This window comes from Uranotaenia lowii, chromosome 1 (genome assembly GCF_029784155.1).
Source record: "Uranotaenia lowii strain MFRU-FL chromosome 1, ASM2978415v1, whole genome shotgun sequence".
Taxonomy (NCBI): domain Eukaryota; kingdom Metazoa; phylum Arthropoda; class Insecta; order Diptera; family Culicidae; genus Uranotaenia; species Uranotaenia lowii.
The window spans coordinates 28,563,624-28,582,630 of NC_073691.1; the positions used below are offsets into that span (position 1 = coordinate 28,563,624).

Below are 19,007 nucleotides of genomic sequence, written 5' to 3' on the forward strand. Positions count from 1 at the left end.
GATACTTACGATGCAAAAAGCCATGGTAAAAAACAAATTTGCACAAATTTGCTCCTTTTACGCATTTTGCGTCTTGAAAATTCTTCATTGTTGACTTGAAAGCTCATGAACAGTTGATATTTTCTGATTTTTTTTTCGTACCAAATGGTTAAGAAGTATAACAAGTCACTCTAGGATCCACACGAAGTTCAAACTAACCATCGGAGTGCAACCCTTGATGTTAAATATGGTTAAAAGTCTATGGTTATTGGGGATAACTGAATGCACACTCCTTAAATAATGCCAAAAATCCATTTTCGGCAGGCAAAAAGTGTTGTCTAACTAGTAGACACCAAGTAAATAACTAATAATGATCAATTCCAAAGATCGCAATCTGTGCATCCGGTTTTTACGCAATATGACAGATGTGTTCTGATGGAAAAATATGTTAAAATCAGATTTAAAGGATCAAATTTTTCGAGATGCCTACTCATGAAAAGGTTCCAACCAAGATTCCTACTGCTTTTTCCAGGTGAGTTTGTGTAAAATATCGTGATTTTGCAAAGGTTTTACTTCTGTGGTAAAAAAAAAAATAAATCAATACATGACTAAAAAAAGTGTGCAAAGATAAAAAAAAACGATTTTATGAAAAAGTTAGAGTATTTCTTGAAATCATTGATAAATATTTTTTTTTTATATTTTTACATTGAATGTCATATTAACACCTTCATTTCCTCCATACAAAGTTTTTCGATCAAATGAATAGTTTTTGAAATACACACGTTTGTAACTGCCCGGATACTAAATGATCATAGCCTTATATGATTAATCATTTTTAAGAACTCATTGATAGTGTTCGTATTAAATCGTAACATACGAAAAGTGGTCCTTGGCCTAAAGGGTGACCTAAATTTTTAAAATTAAACCTTTAGAAATGAAATATGGAATTTGCTTTCATCGATGGTTTAAAACTTTGAATTTATTTAAGAGTCTCGTAGATCAAACTTATTTGATTTGAGTATAAAATAAGTTCTTTTAGGGTAGCGTTCAATTTCTTCCCTAAGCCTAATCTTCCAAACTGTTTTGCAAATTTCAAGATTTTAACCTTCAATGGAAATAAATTAAATATTCAATAAAAAAGTTAGTGATAAAAATTTCTCGGATTAAATTTGCTTGATGAAAACTTGAACCAAATTTATGATTTCAAATTTGGCTTAAAAAAAACTGCAATATTTATAATGTTAAGTAATACACCGAGAAAATATAAAATTGTGTACAGATTTTTTGGGTGAAGATCAGGTACAGACCCCGTTCGTTTTTGGCAACATCCGAGTTTGGCACGTGTGCCAAAATCGAACGGTTTTTTAAAACGAAATTACCTTCTAGTTTTCGCTATAACAGGACGAATATAATTTAGACAAACACCATAAATACGTTTTAACGTTCTTGAAGGTTTATAAAATTTAACAACAATAACAAAAAATTTAAAAAAAATGACTAACTACTAAAAATTACAAAAAACCTGAAGAAATTCAAAAAACTCAAAAACAAATACAAACAAAAGAAAAGAAACGACAAAAAAGTATCTAAAAAAAGATGCAAAATGACAAAACAACAAATATGATAAAAATAACAAACATTCTCAACATAACAAAAAAGGTTTTAAATGTTAAACACATGATAAAAAAAATTACGAAAAAAGACTCAAAATTATAAAAAAGTGATGAAAAATTATGTAAATAACAATAACAATGGTTTATTTTTATTAATAAGTATAAAAACAAATTGGTTGAAAACCCGTTTGATTTTGGCAACCCAAAATTGTCGAGCGTGTTGCCAAAAACGAAAGGGGCTTGTACATTTTTTTTAGAGAAAATATTTTTTTTATAAAGAATCAATTTCATAATAAAAATCCTGGGTATGATTTTTTTTTTAAATTGCGATTTTTTGCAAAAAAAACAAAACTTAGAAAATTAACTTAAATTCCACTTTATATTTGTGATTTTCAGCTGAATTGTGTGTACTACACAGATAAAAAAAATGTAACCTTACAATACAAGTGATTTTACATTTCTGCATCGTCGCTTGAAAATTTTTGAAAAATAGTATAGCAGCTCAACCATTTCTATGAAAATTACATGTCAATGCACGCTTATTCCAGCGCCGGTGTCAGTTTGTCAGTTTTGTTTTGTTTTCAATCCTGTTTCCCGTCCCGTGCTGCGTCGGCAAAGATGTTAGTTTTTTTTTCAATCAAATCGTGGATGCTGATTAAAGGTAAATCAATATTAAAAAGAACTGGGATTGACTTGATAATTTCACACTAATGTCTGTTCTTTACAGGAAATATTGATGCTGAATCCCCAAAATATCATAGCCCCAATTGTGCGACAATTTTCTGCTGTCTTATCGAAACAGCCGTCGAGATTGAACCAGAACTACAGAATTTAAATAATACACTCATGAATGAAGGCTTCAATACTTGGCTCCTAAAATTCTGATTAGGAATTAAGATTCGGGAGTCGTATTTTTTGTACAATTCTGAAATCGTATACAAATTCGAAAACACATTCAAAGGTCAATTTTTGAATAAAGGTTCAGAATTCAGATTCCAAATTCAGAATCAAAATTCAGAAAAAGATTTAGCTTGTAAATGAGTGCGGCGGAATCGGCAACGAACATCAGTTGAAGTGTTGTTAATCAGCAATTGTGATTAACGTAAAATTGTTTCTTGCATAAAAATGGTGATTTTTTTGATTTTGCGAAACCACTCCCTGTCCAATAAAATTCGTGAGATGTGCTAAGTAATGTAAATGTACAGTAAACAACAGCATTGAATGCTATCGGGAATTTACATGAAACGTGCAGTATTATCACTTGTAAATAGCCGATTCTTTTCTACCCATGCAGTTGCATGTAAATCTACGTGGATTTTTCTAAGTGTGTAACCAATTTTGATTAAAAAAATTCGAAATCTGAAAATTGAATTGACATACAAATTTTTAAATTCAGAATTCCTCAACAATTTTATGTTGATTGAAAAAACTCATTTACAAGCTAAATCTTTTTCTGAATTTTGATTCTGAATTTGGAATCTGAATTCTGAACCTTTATTCAAAAATTGACCTTTGAATGTGTTTTCGAATTTGTATACGATTTCAGAATTGTACAAAAAATACGACTCCCGAATCTTAATTCCTAATCAGAATTTTAGGAGCCAAGTATTGAAGCCTTCATTCATGAGTGTATTATTTAAATTCTGTAGTTCTGGTTCAATCTTAATTCGTTATTTGAATTATTTATTTCAAATCTGTATTGGGAATCAGAATTAAAATGTGAATATCAAATGATGAATCTGAATATGAGTTTTTAATTATGGATTGCCATTTAGAAGCTTTATATATGTATAAATTTTGTGTAAGAATTAAATTTAAGAACTTCGAATTTGAATATAAAACAAAATTCTTCTTTTTTCATATTCGGAAAACTATTATCAAAACATTGAAAATGCATATGATTTCCGAAAAACATGATTCAAATTTGATATGAAATGCAAAACCGAATTTGAAGCAGCTTTTCATTTCTAATTCCTTATGGTTATTCGAACTGAAAATCTAAAATCCTAAACTGGATACAGAATCAGAAATACGAAAATAAAAATACAACTTTGGTTATACATTTTGGTTATTTTGGCATTATATAAACTTTTCAGCGTGTTCTCCAAATGAACTTTTTTTATAGTCTCTTTCATGGTGAACAAGATGGAATACATTTATCATCGACAATATGACAATAAATAGAAAAAGAACGTCAAAACTACATCAGATTATCAGATATTTAAAAAAAATATTGTTGATCGGGAATCGATTTTCAGGGACATACCGTTTTTTTTTTGGAAAACAACTGAATTTATAAGGAATGTAGGCTTACAAAATAAATAATAATGCTCCACACCACATGGCAACTATTTTAATGTTATTAAAGCGTCTTAGGCATGAGAATTCACTAGATGTCCTTTATAAAAAAATATGAAAGAAATAGAACTTAACTACACTATGACGTTTTGAATGAAAAAAAAACCAACGGTTTGGAACAAAAATGATAATGACAAATAAAAAAAAAGTTTTCGAAACTTGAAAAGTTGTGTTATTTAGGTCACTTTTAACATTTTTGTAATTTTAATTATTTCTGTGATTCTTGTCATTTTGTTTTTAAATTTATATCATGTTTGTCATGTTTGTGATTTTTGTTAATTCTTGTAATTCTAATCATTTCTAACATTTTTTGTTTATTTTGTATTTTCTTCGTTTTTGTTAACTCTATCATTTCTGTCATTTTTGTAGATATTGTTATTTTTGCAATATTTCAAAATGTTTTAATTTTTAAATTTAGTAAATTTAGAGATTTTTGTAAATTTTGGATTATTTTTTATTTTTGGTTTTTGTCAGTTTTGTCATTTTTATTAGTTTTGTCATTTTTTTTTCATTTTCATTGTTGACCTTTTTGTGATTTTTGTCATTTTTTCATTTTTGCCACTTTTGTAATGTTTGTCAATTTTTTTTATTATTTTCTGTTTTACCTTTTTTATTGTTTTTGTAGTTTTTATGTTTTTTGCCATTTTCATTATTGTCTTTTCTGTATATTTTGACGTTTTCCAGGTTTTTCATTTTTACTTTTTGGTTTTCTGGATATATTTGTGACTTATTAAGTTTTGGTAATTTTTTTGGGTGTTTTTTTTATCACTATTGTCATTTTCGAAATGTTTGTTATTTTTGTATTGTTTTTTATTTTTGTATTTTTTACTTTTTCTATTATTTTTTATGATATGAAGAGATTAATCATCTTAATTTATGTTTGTTACTTAATTTTATCGACTTTATCGCTGAAAAAAAGAAGGTTCATTTTTAGAAATAACATCTTAAGATTATGAAATTTTATAGACAGATAAAAATTTAGAAGAAAGGAAAGATGGTGGAAATGAGCGGGTAGAATTAATTAGCAGCAATATCATCACATACCCACAATTTTTATTCGACACGGGCCAACTACTAGAAACAAATAGAGTTGGATCTACCGCCACACATTAGTAGGCCAAGCGTGGTAATTTTTTATTTTTTTTAAATAATTTTTTATAAATTTTTGTCATATTTACATTATTGGAATTTTTCTTATTTTTGTTAATTTTTTTTTCTTGTTGTTTTTTCGGGTTTTCAATTTTTTAGTATTTTTTTTTGCTTTTGGCTACTTTTGTGATTTTTTGGTTTTGAAATTTTTATCATTTCTGTCATTTTTGTATTTTTTGTATTTTATAATTTTTCTACCTTTTTTATCATTTTTGTGTTTTTTTCAGTTTTATCATGATTGCTGTCATTTTTGTTATTGTTGTCTTTTTGTCAGTTTTGATTTTTCCATTTTTAAATTTAGTTATTTTTCACGATTCTTTTTGGTCGATTTTTCCCAATTAATTTATTTTTTAAAAAACGTCATGGCGTGATAAGTGTAACCCTCAAATGCCAAATTTAAAGAACTTGTTTTCCGATGTGGAAAATTCCTGTCCGAAATTTGCTAAAGAATTCCTCCCGGCCGTAACACCTCGTATCGGATCAAGTTGAAACTCATCCAGTCTGAAGAAACTTTCCATTTTTTGCGAATTCCATTCGGACGCGGGGAGATAAATGAATCTTATTGATGCCAGTTCAACTCCGCCGATGCCGATAGGTCGACCTGGACCTGGGTGTGTCCAGGTCTCAGAGAGTTCCCAATCGGACGTCAGTAATCTGGAGAAAGCACGTTCGTTGGTACGTCAAAAAAAAATGTATACTTTTGTACCTACATATACTTGTAAATCTAAAGAAACTGATGACGGCCGCCTCCGGGAATTCGACCACAAGTCCGCACTTGTAGCGCTTGTCAGGTTCGAATTCGTTCGCGCCATAGATTGATTATTATTAGATCCTCACTACTTTGACCGGAAGCAGGGTGGGGGAGGCTGAAGCACCGGCGGGGCTCATAAAAATTGGATTTGTTGTCGGTATCTTGCTCAAAGATATGCGAGAAGGCGCGCGCCAGTGCTGATAGCAAAAGCAAAATGCCCTGGAGATCAACAAGTTTCCTGTTTGCGGGATTAAGTCCCCCGAACATGAGCTTTACTGGTAACCAACGATAAAAAAAAGAACGTTAGAGTTGTTGGGCGGCGCACAGTGGGCCAGGAACCACACTTTTGCGGTCAAAATTGACTGCAGGCCAGAGGCTTCGTTTTAGCTCATTGGTGTCTTCGACAAAGTTACTCGGCTATATTTGCGCTATCTATTGATGGATTTGAATTAGTTCAATTTTTCTCCGCAAGGTGGCGCCAAAATCTAACTTTTTACAGAAGCAAGATACAGGCATGATTTCTTCTACAAAGTTGTTCATTATACCTTTTACATCAACTTTGTAGAACATTGTTAAGCTCTATGTTGTGTACTTAACTTGCAAAAATAATAATTTAAGGAAACCTTGCAAAAAAATGGTTTTTTCACCTATTTTTGTGTTTAGCTATACAATACCTCAAATTTCCACAGTATTCGATTGGAATAGACTTAAATGAGATATTCTAGTGGAAAACTTATTCGTTTCGCCGATTTTTTCTGTCAAAATTGCAAAAAATTGGTTAAAATTATACATTTTTCAAATTGCAATAACTTGCTTGCGAGCAGTTTTACGCACCTCATTTTTCGAGAAGTGACAGCTGTGATTATGATCTACATGCACGTAAAAAATGTCGGTGGGTTCTCGTGGGTTCCTTGCCAAATGATTTAATAAAGTTGGTAAGTTTTCAATACAAATCCACATATTTTAAGACCTTTTCCAAAAAAATCCGAATTTCTCGTAGAAAAGTCGAATTTTCATCGTTCAGTTATTGGAGTTGCTGCTTGAATAAATATTTCAGCACATTTTTCACACTTTTAATCTAATTAGAAAAAAAAATTTCAAAAATTAATTTAAATAAAAACAGTTTTAAATTATTTTTAATTTTTTTAAATAAATTTTACCAAATGTGCTTAATCGCTTAATTAAACATCGCAATGGACTAAAACAATAATAAAACGACGAAAATTCGACTTTTCTACGAGTAATGTGGATGTTTTCTTTGAAAAAGGTCTTAAAATATGTTGATTTGTATTGAAAATCTACCAACTTTATTAAATCATTTGGCAAGGAACCCACGAGAACCCACCGACATTTTTTACGTGCATGTAGATCATAATCACAGCTGTCACTTCTCGAAAAATGAGGTGCGTAAAACTGCTCGCAAGCAAGTTATTGCAATTTGAAAAATGTATAATTTTAACCAATTTTTTGCAATTTTGACAGAAAAAATCGGCGAAACGAATAAGTTTTCCACTAGAATATCTCATTTAAGTCTATTCCAATCGAATACTGTGGAAATTTGAGGTATTGTATAGCTAAACACAAAAATAGGTGAAAAAAACCATTTTTTTGCAAGGTTTCCTTAAATTATTATTTTTGCAAGTTAAGTACACAACATAGAGCTTAACAATGTTCTACAAAGTTGATGTAAAAGGTATAATGAACAACTTTGTAGAAGAAATCATGCCTGTATCTTGCTTCTGTAAAAAGTTAGATTTTGGCGCCACCTTGCGAAGAAAAATTGAACTAATTCAAATCCATCAATAGATAGCGCAAATATAGCCGAGTAACTTTGTCGAAGACACCAATGAGCTAAAACGAAGCCTCTGGCCTGCAGTCAATTTTGACCGCAAAAGTGTGGTTCCTGGCCCACTGTGCGGCGCCGGCATTGAAGTCTCTTTAAAGCCTGCTGCCCACGTTTGAACAGTGTGCAGGTTCAGGTGAAAACATGACTCAGCATAACCTAAGTAGAAGGTGCGCACGGGATCTTAAAAACTCACCGAGCGCAATCGTTTAATGGCAATACAATGTTACTCTTTTGTACATTGTTGACATTAGGTGATTGGTCTGATGATCTCGGTTTATGATCTTTCCCATCGGTGGAATGCGCACGTCTTAGATATGAGATGGACAGCCCCAAGATTGTGTATCGACGTTAAAAGATTGGCACCGGGAGGGTTCAACAAAAACGACCGAGACGTGAGGAGAGCATAATTTCTTTATGAAAATAGCTCTAGTAAGGGGGCGCGTCTTTGGTAGTCCGAAACGTCTATTCATGTCTCCTCGGGACGGATGAACACAACGATCAGCAGCAGATCAAAGAGGGAATTGAAAGCTGATTTCCGTCGAGCAAGTGCGTGTAACTAGCCGTTGAGAACCGTTGACAATCGATAAGCCGGCTTGACCCGTTTTGATATGCTACGCCACGCCACCCCACAACAGGAAACAGAAAATCAGCCGTAGTCAGGTGTAACAGATTCGATGTTACGATGTTTTTCTACTTTGCTCTCCTCTACTCTTGAAGGCGCGGCGTTTGTGAATCATCACAGCTGCTACACCTTATTGTATCCCCAGCCCGATTCACTCTATGAAGTTTTGGTGTAAACAGGGATATCAACTTTCTTTTGAACGCGATCTTTAAACTGACGATTTTGAAACAAATAATTAAATAGCTCTAAGGTTAGTTATAAGACTAGTCAGAATCGGGCCTAAAAAGTATCAAACGGTTTGGATTCATTTTGGGCCCAATAACAACTGTGCAAATTTTGGTGGCTCTAGTTTTTTATTATATGAGGTGTAGCTTAGAATCCAAAGTTGCAATGTTGCACTGAACTGCAATTCTTTATTCATCTTATTGCTGAAGATTTTATAACATCTTTGCCGAAGACCGTAAACCCCGAAGATGCGTCAATCAAAATTTATGTCAATTTCAAAATTTAATAACTTAATTTTATTTTTTCACTTTTTTTAAATGGCACCCCTACTCTGAATGGTGGGAGGAGCCATTATACGTTGAAAGCTAGCTGGTGTGTTTTCCCATATGCAGAAGTGTTTTCGTGTCATTATTGGTTGGTTTGATTGTCGTGAAAGTTGATATAACGGGATTTTTGGGCCGAAATGATAAGCGACAAACCTCTCCCACTTCAAAAAGCGGGGGAGGGATCCCTTATAAAATTGATGGAAAATATGACACGAATCGATCATATCCCCACGTGATCAAATTTGGAACACATGTTTTTTTACAGCAACTTCGTGAATTGTGTAAAAAGACCCCTCCCACTACGAAAAAGGGAAGGGGGATGGGAAACGGATTTTATTAGTAAGACAATACAATGTATGAAATTGCTGTGAAAAAAAATACATGTGTGCCAAATTTGATATAAATGATCTTGGAAAATGATTTATTTGTATCATATTTTATGTCGATTTTAATGAGACCCTCCCCCCTTTCGAGGTGGGAGTGGTTTTTTTCTTATCAGAAAAAAAAATTCTGCCTAAAAATCCTGTTATACCAGCATTCGCGACAATCAAACCAACCAATGACACGAAAACACTTCTGCATATGGAAAAACACGCCAGCTAGCTTCCAACGTATAATGGCTCCTACCCACACGCTTGTTATATTTAACCATTTATGGTTAAAAAATAACCATATTTGAACTTTTCCCGCGTTTTGTTTTTATGGCTTCTCAATGAGAACCAATAAAATGACTTTAGAGGAGAAGTTTAAGTTTGGTTATTTTTCAACTAAAGGGTGATACGATCAAAATTTGGTCAAGGGAAAACGTGTGTAAATCGTTTCCTTTTTCAAGTTTAATTACTATAAAATCAGGAAAGTTAGGCTTCCGCTTATCCAAATCCGAATTGCCGGGCCTTACGCTTAACCCCTGCCATCAGATTTTGTACAGCCACCTTGTCCATCGTCTTCGCCGCAGAAAGCCAGTTTGCCTTGAACTGCTGCTCGTCCTTAGCAGTTTTTTTTTGGTCTTCATTAAATTCCGCTTGACAAAAGCTCAGTATTTCTCAATTGGGCGGAGCTCTGGCGTGTTGGGAGGGTTCTTGTCCTTGCGAACCACCTGCACGTTGTTGGCGACGTACCACTCCATGGCCGTTTTATCGTAATGGCAAGATTCCAAATCCGGTCAAAACAGTACGGAACAACCGTGTTTCTTCAGGAAAGGCAGCAGACGTTTATTCAAACACTCTTTCACGTAAATTTCTTGGTTGACAGTCCCGGAAGTTATGAAAATGCTGCTTTTCAAGCCACAGGTACAGATGGCTTGCCAAACCAGATATTTCTTCGCGAACTTTGACAGTTTCATGTGCTTGAAAATATTTGCTTCCTTTCCCCTTCCTTTTGCCGCATAAAATTGCTGTCCCGGAAGCTGCTTGTAGTCGGCTTTGACGTAGGTTTCGTCGTCCATTACCACTTCGTCAGCATCGTCGTGTACAGCCTCCATGATCGCGCTTTGGCCGTCGTATTTTGTTTATCATCGCGATCTGGAGTCACTACCTTCTTGTAAGTCGATAGTCCGGCTTGTTTTTTGGCTCGATGCACGGTTGTAGACAATACACCCAGCTTATTTGCGGCATCTCTGTGAGAGAGGTTAGGGTTTCGCTTCAAACTACCGGCAACTCTCTTTGTTGTCTCAGCGACTTCCGGTTTTCGATTTCCCCCCGATACAGACTTCCTGGCTGTCGACAAACGTTCCCCAAACACTTTAATTACATTTGTAACGGTTGATTTGGCAACTTTTAGCGATTTTGCCAGCTTTGCGTGCGGATTTTCGCGAAGCGCGAGCAAAATTTTGATGCCCTGCTCTTCTTTCTTGGACGGCATTTTGACAACTGAAAAGTGAATTCCAAAATCAAAATAGGAGCAACATTCTACACACACCTTCAAAATGAGGGGTGTTCAGGTTTTTCAAATGTAAAATTGAAAGAAATACGTCAAGTTGATATTGGCCAAATTTTGACCGTATCATCCTTTATGTGAAATTTTGGCAGAGAAGCTTAAATGGTCGGAATTCGACCAGACCGAACTGAACGCCATAAACTTGAATCATTTCATCAGATATATCATTTAATCATTTTCCTATCACATTTAGACTCTTATGAAGCCGTCGAGGTTATACTGATCGATTTATGATTACACATTAAGCAGAAAACTGAATTTTGATAGCATTATGTTAGCACCCAGTTCACTCTGGTCGAACAAAAATGTTAATAAATTGCCATGCACTATCATTTGACTGAGCAATTGGTTCTAAACGTAGGAGCCTACCCATAGGCGCTTTTCGAGCAGCACCCAACGAGTATGGCTGATGCTTGAAAAATGGTTTTTTTCGTTGAGTCAAAGTGAACCGAGCCATACACATTTCGCACTTTTGAAATGCGAAATATCTTTAATAGTTACTTACCGGTTGAGTTCTGAACGACAGTAAGCAATGAAATACAGCAACTTTTATCGTTAAATATTAAAAATCCTAATATTCCCGTAAGTAAATTGGAAAACAAAATTTAAGGGATTCGGTTCAGTTTGGCTGAACGAGATTTTAACAAATGTTAACAATACGCAACATGAAATTTTCAGCCACGGGAACGTTTTTATCATTTAATTTATCATATATAAATTCTTGATGAGCCAAAGAACTGTTTTGAATCGAAAAAATCAACACACATAAGCTTATTTCGCACAAAATCAGTTTTTATGACCAAAACTTGCTTTTTATTTTTACCTCAAAGGTTCTCTCAGTTCACGTTGGCGCAACGCATTTTTGCCATTTCCACTGTCTGCAACATTGAAATTTTCTAATAAAATCAGAAAAAATAGGAAAAATGTTCTGATTTTCATTGGATAGGTAGTTTATCATGTTTCGCATCCACTGCAATATATAACTCATTTTTTATTTCAAATTGGCATTCAGTTCGGTCTGGTTGAATCCCGACCAAATGTGGTTGAAATTCTACATTGATAAATTGTTAAAAAATAACCATATTGGCAGTTCTGAAGGAAAATCCATAAAATGGTTATTCTTTATCCATAAATGGTTAAATAAAAACGAGCGTACAACATTAATAGACGGGGTGCCATTTGAAAAAAAATTAAAATAAATCAAATTAAATTACTCAATTCTGAAATCGTGTTGTCATTTTTGTCTTTTTGGTTATTTATGTATTTTTTAAATTATTGTAATTTTTACAATATTTGACTTTTTCGTAATTTGTTGTCATTTTTGTTATGTTTGTCATTTATGCCCTTTTTTCGTAGTAGTCATTTTTATGTTTTTGTAATTTTTTTTTTCAAATTTTTGTCAGTTTCGCCATTTTTTTCATTCTTGTTATTTCTGTCAATTTTATCATATTTGCGTTTTTGAGACATTTTACAATAAACTAGAGAGTGAAAAAGAAAGATATACCTATTCTATTTTTTTTAAATATATTTTGCAGCTGAATGAAATTTAATCTTTAATAATTTTTCCTTTTTTTCATTTCCAGGCCCTGCAGAGAAGCTCCCGCTATGAGGAGCTTACGGAAAGCTCCTTGTGAGCTTTGGGATACCTTTCGAATATACCTCGCACTAACGATACTTTCGGTAAGTAACAATATCATCAACTCTTCGAAAAAACACGATTACCTCACTGAGGCATAAATCTATCTATCTAAATCTGATCATCGGGTTTTTTTTCTAACTTTCTCGAAACAAAAGTTCAGGAATCATTGTCGTCTTTGAAATAAAAAAAAACTCACGTTTTTCATCCCCCCTTACTGAGAGTGTCCCATAGTACCAGTTTCAATTACATCGTCCACCTAATTGACGCTTTTCAATTGTCAACTGTCAATTTGTTTGGCGATAAATATCGAATACCATCACCGCAGTTCCCCTTGTAAAATGTATTGTAATTATTCATCCGGTTGGTTTCAACTTGAACCGGACTTTAATCTCTTGTTGAGACCGGGAAAATTTCTCTTTCAGCCGTCAAAATTGCTTTGCACGACCACCATAGCCATTATTGATTTCCGTTGCGGCGGCCCGGAACGGTCATAATTTCCCAGACCTCGGAGCGCCTCAACCTGTTGTCAACAACCGGAGGAGGAGGAGGAAGGAAGCAAAAAACTAGTTTAATCTCATATCGCCGGAGTTAGCTTATCTGATGCGGGTATCTAAATAATTGAAGGATGGATTTCTTATAAAATAGAAATAAAACCAAGTTTTAAGTTTCACTAAAGTTTAGGATCTAGAATCTAAAAACTAGAGACAACAATATCTAATTTTGAATCTTGAATCTTGAATCCAGAATCTAGAGTTAAGAAACTAGAATTTGATACTGGAATCTAGAATTAAGAATCTGGAATCTAAAATCCAAAATTCCGAATATAGAATCTGGAACCTAGAATCTAGAATTTAGGGACTAGAATTTATACTGGAATCTAGAATTAAAAATCTAGAATCTGGAACCTAAAATGAAGAATCTATTATCTAAGGTCTAAAACTTAGAATCAAGAACTGAGAAAGTGAAATCTAGACTCTAGAAGCTACAATCTAGAACTTAGAATCTGGAATATAAGAATTTGGAATCCAGAATCTAGATTCTAGAATCGATAATCTATATTCTCGAATATGGAACCTAGAATCTGAATTTAGAATCTTGAATCTAAAATCCAGAATTTAGAATCCAGAATTTAGAATTTAGAATCCAGGATCTTGAATCTAGAATCGAGAATCAAGAAGCCAGAATCTGAAATCTAAAACTCGGGGTTTTGTCTTTATACAATAAAAATTTACTAAAATTACAAAAATTTCTCATCACAAATCTACGATTCCAATCGCTGCTAACCGCTTTTTAATTGACCCTCGAAAGGCGTTGAAAACCGCCGAGAGCGCGCGCCTTTCTTATTTCTATAGACAAAACTAATGTTTCTATCGGGCAGATTGTAAAGACGTCGTTGTAACGCAAAAACGTCCAATTCAGTCGCTCGTTTGCTTATTTCCCCCAAGATTCGTCGGCGTCTAATAAATGACCAGGCATCCGGAAAATACAACCTGCCCGGGTACAACCGACAACAATAAATTGGAGCCAGTTGAGGGGAAAAGCGAGAGGAGGCAAGAAAAATGTGAACCAGTTGGAAAACAACCAACTACATCCAATTCATCTCGGTGGAAAACAAGCTCTATTTAATTCAGTTTCAGATTTGTTTTTTCTTCTTCTTGTGTTACCCCTAACGGAAGCCTACTCGGCTTTAACGAAAAAAAAAGAGAGAATTTAAACCCCACAATGAAGACAAGTCGCGTACCCATCATCCCACACAATAAAAACCGATTTAACAGTGTAACAATCCGCACCCTCACAATTGCTTTTCACTTATCAAGACGGTTTTTGTGAGTGTTTTTTTTTCTCGCTGCTCAAAATCACTGAAGATTTCACTAACCAGCTTTAAATTTCTATTGATCGATGATGGAGTAACAACTGACAAGTTGAACACAATTGATACATGTTGTGGTCATAGAAAAAAATATAAAAAAGACTTTCAGTTTCATTAGACTTAACAGATAATGAAAGTGATTGATGTACCTACAATGATAATTTATAGAGAAATTTTCTGATCATTTTTTTTAATCTGTAACAAACCTATAGATTTTAACCAGTTTGGTTCAGCTGGAGAAAATACGATGTGGATTATATGATTCTTATTTAGAAAAGTTTGTTCGATAACATCCATTAAACCAAGTCGTTAAATTTTGTAGCTTTTAGTTGCAATTTTTGCCATTTGTTCAACGCAAGGAATTTGTGATTTTTTAAAAAAAATTATCAGAGGTCAAAGGTTAACGCTAATGAAATGTTTGTGAGGTTTTTAATTGTTCATAAGGTGACAAACAATTTCATAAAGTTTCGATAATTTATCCAAAAAATAAAAACAAAAAAAGTGAGAATCGAACCCAACGTAACATTTTTATTTCGACCAGTCCGATAACTTAACCAGTGTACCAACTGAGTAAGTTAACAAGCGAAGGTTTATTGTGATAGTCCTTCTGCCACACCACTAAGAAAACGCACTGAGTTGGCCGTCTGCCGTTTGGATGTTTGGGTAACGTGTCACTATTATGCCTACCCCCATTCTGACAAATACAATGCGGTTGGTCTGGGATGACAATGCAAGCGATGAGAAAGCTAGCCCGGCATAGAATCTTATGCCGATAATTCCACCTCCAAGGAGGATCATTATTGGAGTAAAGTCTGATTTGTGAGTGCAGGTTTGAATGTTGGAATAGAGGTAATATTTATCTACTATCTCAGTTAGCCCAAGTAACCATAAACACTAAAATCTAGCACCAATTCTGCTCTAACGTCAGCTATAGAGCTTGATTGTGTGCATCATATTAGCTCTGTGAGCCAGGTTTGACGAAATTAAATGCTGCTTCAATGCAACCCTATAACCCTATAAAAGCACTATATTAGCATTGGTTGATGCTACAGCGTTGACGTGCAAAATGCTGGAAAAATGCAAATGTTAAAAATGCTATTATGCAGCATAGCACTCGAAGGGATGTTGTGATGCAAAATTGCACTGTGTAATTTAGCACTTGAATGCTGGTATATAGCTTTAAAAAGGCAAAGCTTTAGTGCTTATGGTTACTTGGGTAGAGCTTGGTTCTGTGCATCATATTAGCTCTATGAGCCAGGTTTGGCGAAATTAACTGCTGCTTTAATGCAGAAACTGGAATAACCCTTTAAAAGCACTATATTAGCATTGGTTGATGCTATAGCGTTGCCGGGCAAAATGCTGGAAAAATGCAAATGGTATTGAAATGAGGGTCGACCATGCGGAAAAAATATGTTTTCGATTTTTGTTTGGCTTCATTTTTCTGCCATGATTCTAAATGTTTTATTTGTTTATATTCGCTTATGCATATTAAGGGAGATCTCTCGGGTTGAATTTCCTACATAATTTTTTTTTTCATTTTTTCGGCTGAAGATGACCTGGAATCGAACTCATGACATCTATGGCTCTGACATTTGACATTGACTCTGCTTGTAAACCTATCAAGTGCGCGTTAAATCTTTGAAACAATGCCCTATTCGAAACAAATTTCTAGCAACCGGTGCCCGAAATTTGCATTTGTTCAGCATCAATCAATGCTTATGAGCTTTGGCCTAATGCCACTATAGTGCTAACATAGTGCTAAAAAGCATTAAAGCAAGCTTTTGTGATGCCAATATAATGCTTAGAAAATATAGCATTGTGATTCTGATTTTGTAGATCAATGTTGCATTTCAAAAGCATCGTGTAAAGCTGATAAAATGCTAGTTGCATTTCAAAAGAGTGGTAGGGGAGATAAGGGCATAATGGCCACTTTAAGGAAAACGCTTATTTAACCATAGAAAACTGCTATAATATGTGAATTACATAATTGTTTCGTGTTCAGACACTAGAATAGTCTATTTCCTTATTGGCTGAAACTTGAAAAAGTAAATGAAAACGTTTAAAAATGCATTTTAAATTTTTTTGCCGTAAGCTGAAAACCACCCAGCAAACATTTTTGTAGGTATATTTCTCAGCAACTTTGTTATACGTTTCATATACATTATAGAATGACCGTATAAAACTCAAAAAACAGCATTTACCTACCAAAGTGGAGGCAATATACATACAAATTTTCAACTTCTGGCTACAGCGATAAAAGTATATGATTTCGACACCATATTCATACATACTGAAAGAATGCAAGAGAGCACATATTTTTTCCTCTCAACCCATGCGAACCGTTGCCAGCGACAATATTTGCTGGGTCTGTCATTGGGCATTTCTTGCAAATACATCATCTGATTTTTAGCAATTTGGTTGCACTGCTGGCCGCAAACAGAACAACAAACCTGTTTTCTCTTTTAACCATGCGGGAGAAAAAAAAGGAACGAAATCGTCTTCAAAATCAGCAAACATGGCGGACTTTTAAGCATATCCGATTTAAACCATTTAATCAGACTTCGAGTAACGATTTTACGACCCTTTACTTGCGTTAGTTGGAATTACGATTCACAGGAACCCTTTTTATGACTTGGGTTATCATTTTTAATGCGATTTCATTTTTGCTGGGCAGTTCCTATATTTCAAGTTTGCCTTAGTTCTAGTGTATGGTTTTTTAACACGTGCGTGCCTTTTTTTGTAAAGTAAAAAATAATGGAATATTTGTAGTACAGTAAAAAAAAGTCCCTGCAGAGGCATAATCAGAGGACCCCTCGCTGCCCCCCCCCCCCCTTCTGGGGCAGATTAAGCACCATTAATTGGGGCACGATGAGCGTTTTCTGCCGGGAAATCTAGCAGCGAATTCAACTCGATAAAGTCAACTGAATAATAGAGATACAACTTGACTTGTTTCATCTGATGATTTGGCCTAGAGGGGATAGGCGCACTCGCTATCCCGGTATACAATTTCTCATGCGTTAAACAGAGAAGCCATAGGCTTCTCTCACATTTCACCCCGATTAGCTGTCATTTTTATGGAAATCTGTGTAAGAATAAAGAGCAAGCTTTATTCTTTTTAGCAGGCTCAAGCCCAATTGGAAGGTGTCGGAGAGATAATCAGAGGCCAAATCGTCAAATGAAACAAGTCAAGCTGTAACTCTATAATTCAGTTGACTACATCGAGTTGAGTTCGCTGCTAGTTTATATGGCAGAAAACGCTCATCGTGCCCCGATTGATAGTGCTCTGCTCGCCCCGAGTCAACAAATTTAAGAAAAAACGCGTTTTAAAATTGAATGAAGTGAAAAATAAAAAAATTAATGAAGGTGCAAATTGAGAAACAATGAGTACAAAATGTTGCAGTGTGTACATTATAGATCAAGATGATTTAAATGTCATGGTGCTTAAAAATTATAATATTTTCGTCACTTGAGAACCTAGCTGGTTTTTTTTTAAATATTTTTGTAAAGATGTTAAGGAGATTTCTTTTTTGGTGAAAAAATATTACTGTAGGAATACGAAACGAATCGTCAGGAAAATTTATTTAAGAAAATACGTACTTTTGCAGAAAAGCGGAGTGCTTATTACGCCCCGGGAGCTCGTTATGCCTTTATCTCCCCTATAACTTTAATATGATGCCGCATAGCACTCGAAGGCAGGGGTGCCAGGTGGTTTTGTCAAAAATCAGGACACTGCTTAGAAGAGAATCAGGATTTTTCAGGACACCTCTGAATCATGGAAATAATATGCAGCTCAACATAGATTGCATAAATGAAGGCAAAATACATATGCTTTAACGCCTTAATTTATGCAATAGACTTGAGCAGCTTTTTGCTGGTCTGCTTTTCATATCGAAAAACACCATTTAGGTAAATATCATCTGAACTTACCATCGGTTTAACGAGTTTAACTATTTTTTCTACAGATTTGCTTAAAGTTCTCATAGTTTAATAACAAAATCGATTAGAATTGAGATGTTTTTTTGAAAATCAGGACAATTCACGACGTTTTAAAGACAAATTTTCAAAAATCCGGACAACTCGAGAAATTTTTGAAAAATCGTAAATCGTAAATCGCACTTGATGTGCTGATATAGTCTAATTTAGCACTTGAATTCTGGTTTAAGGGGGGAGTAGGGTCTAACGGGTAAAAAAACACCATTTTCACGAATTTTTTTTGAGCTATCGTTCAAACAAATGTATTCAAATTTTTTGCCTTATACGAAGCATTGTAAAAAGAACATTAAGTATTTTTTTTTTCGTAGAAAAATATTGAAAAATGAGCCGGTGACGGAGCACTTTCGAGGATGCCTTTTAGAAAACAGGATTTGCGGTGGACACTGTATCTCAGCACAGAATCATCTGAAGTCAAAAAATCAGAGCAAAATATTTTTAATAGATGTTTTTCTGGACCCAACGATTTTATTTAACTTAAAAAAAATTTATGAAATTTTTGTGGCTGTTTAAAGTAAAAACTACGATTTTTCACGTAAAAATCCGCCATTTTTTATCTGTAAAATCTTCCCAAAGTAAAAACAAAAAAAGAAAATCGTTGGGGTTTGGTATTTTATATGTAGAAAATATGTTCCAAATTTGAAAAGAATCGGTGAAGTAGTTTTCAAATGACGATGTCCACTGACTTTAAAAATGTGCTTTCG

At 34.2% G+C, this 19,007-nt stretch overlaps 1 protein-coding gene across 1 annotated transcript in view; it reads left to right on the forward strand.

Annotated features, from left to right (window-relative positions):
- LOC129739551 (uncharacterized) overlaps positions 1–19,007 on the forward strand; it is a 98,429-nt gene that overhangs the window by 55,189 nt on the left and 24,233 nt on the right. The window contains exon 3 of the mRNA XM_055731030.1: positions 12,388–12,484. Coding sequence (XP_055587005.1) covers positions 12,410–12,484 — 75 coding nt within the window. The 5' untranslated portion in view covers positions 12,388–12,409. The remainder of the gene's footprint in view (positions 1–12,387; positions 12,485–19,007) is intronic.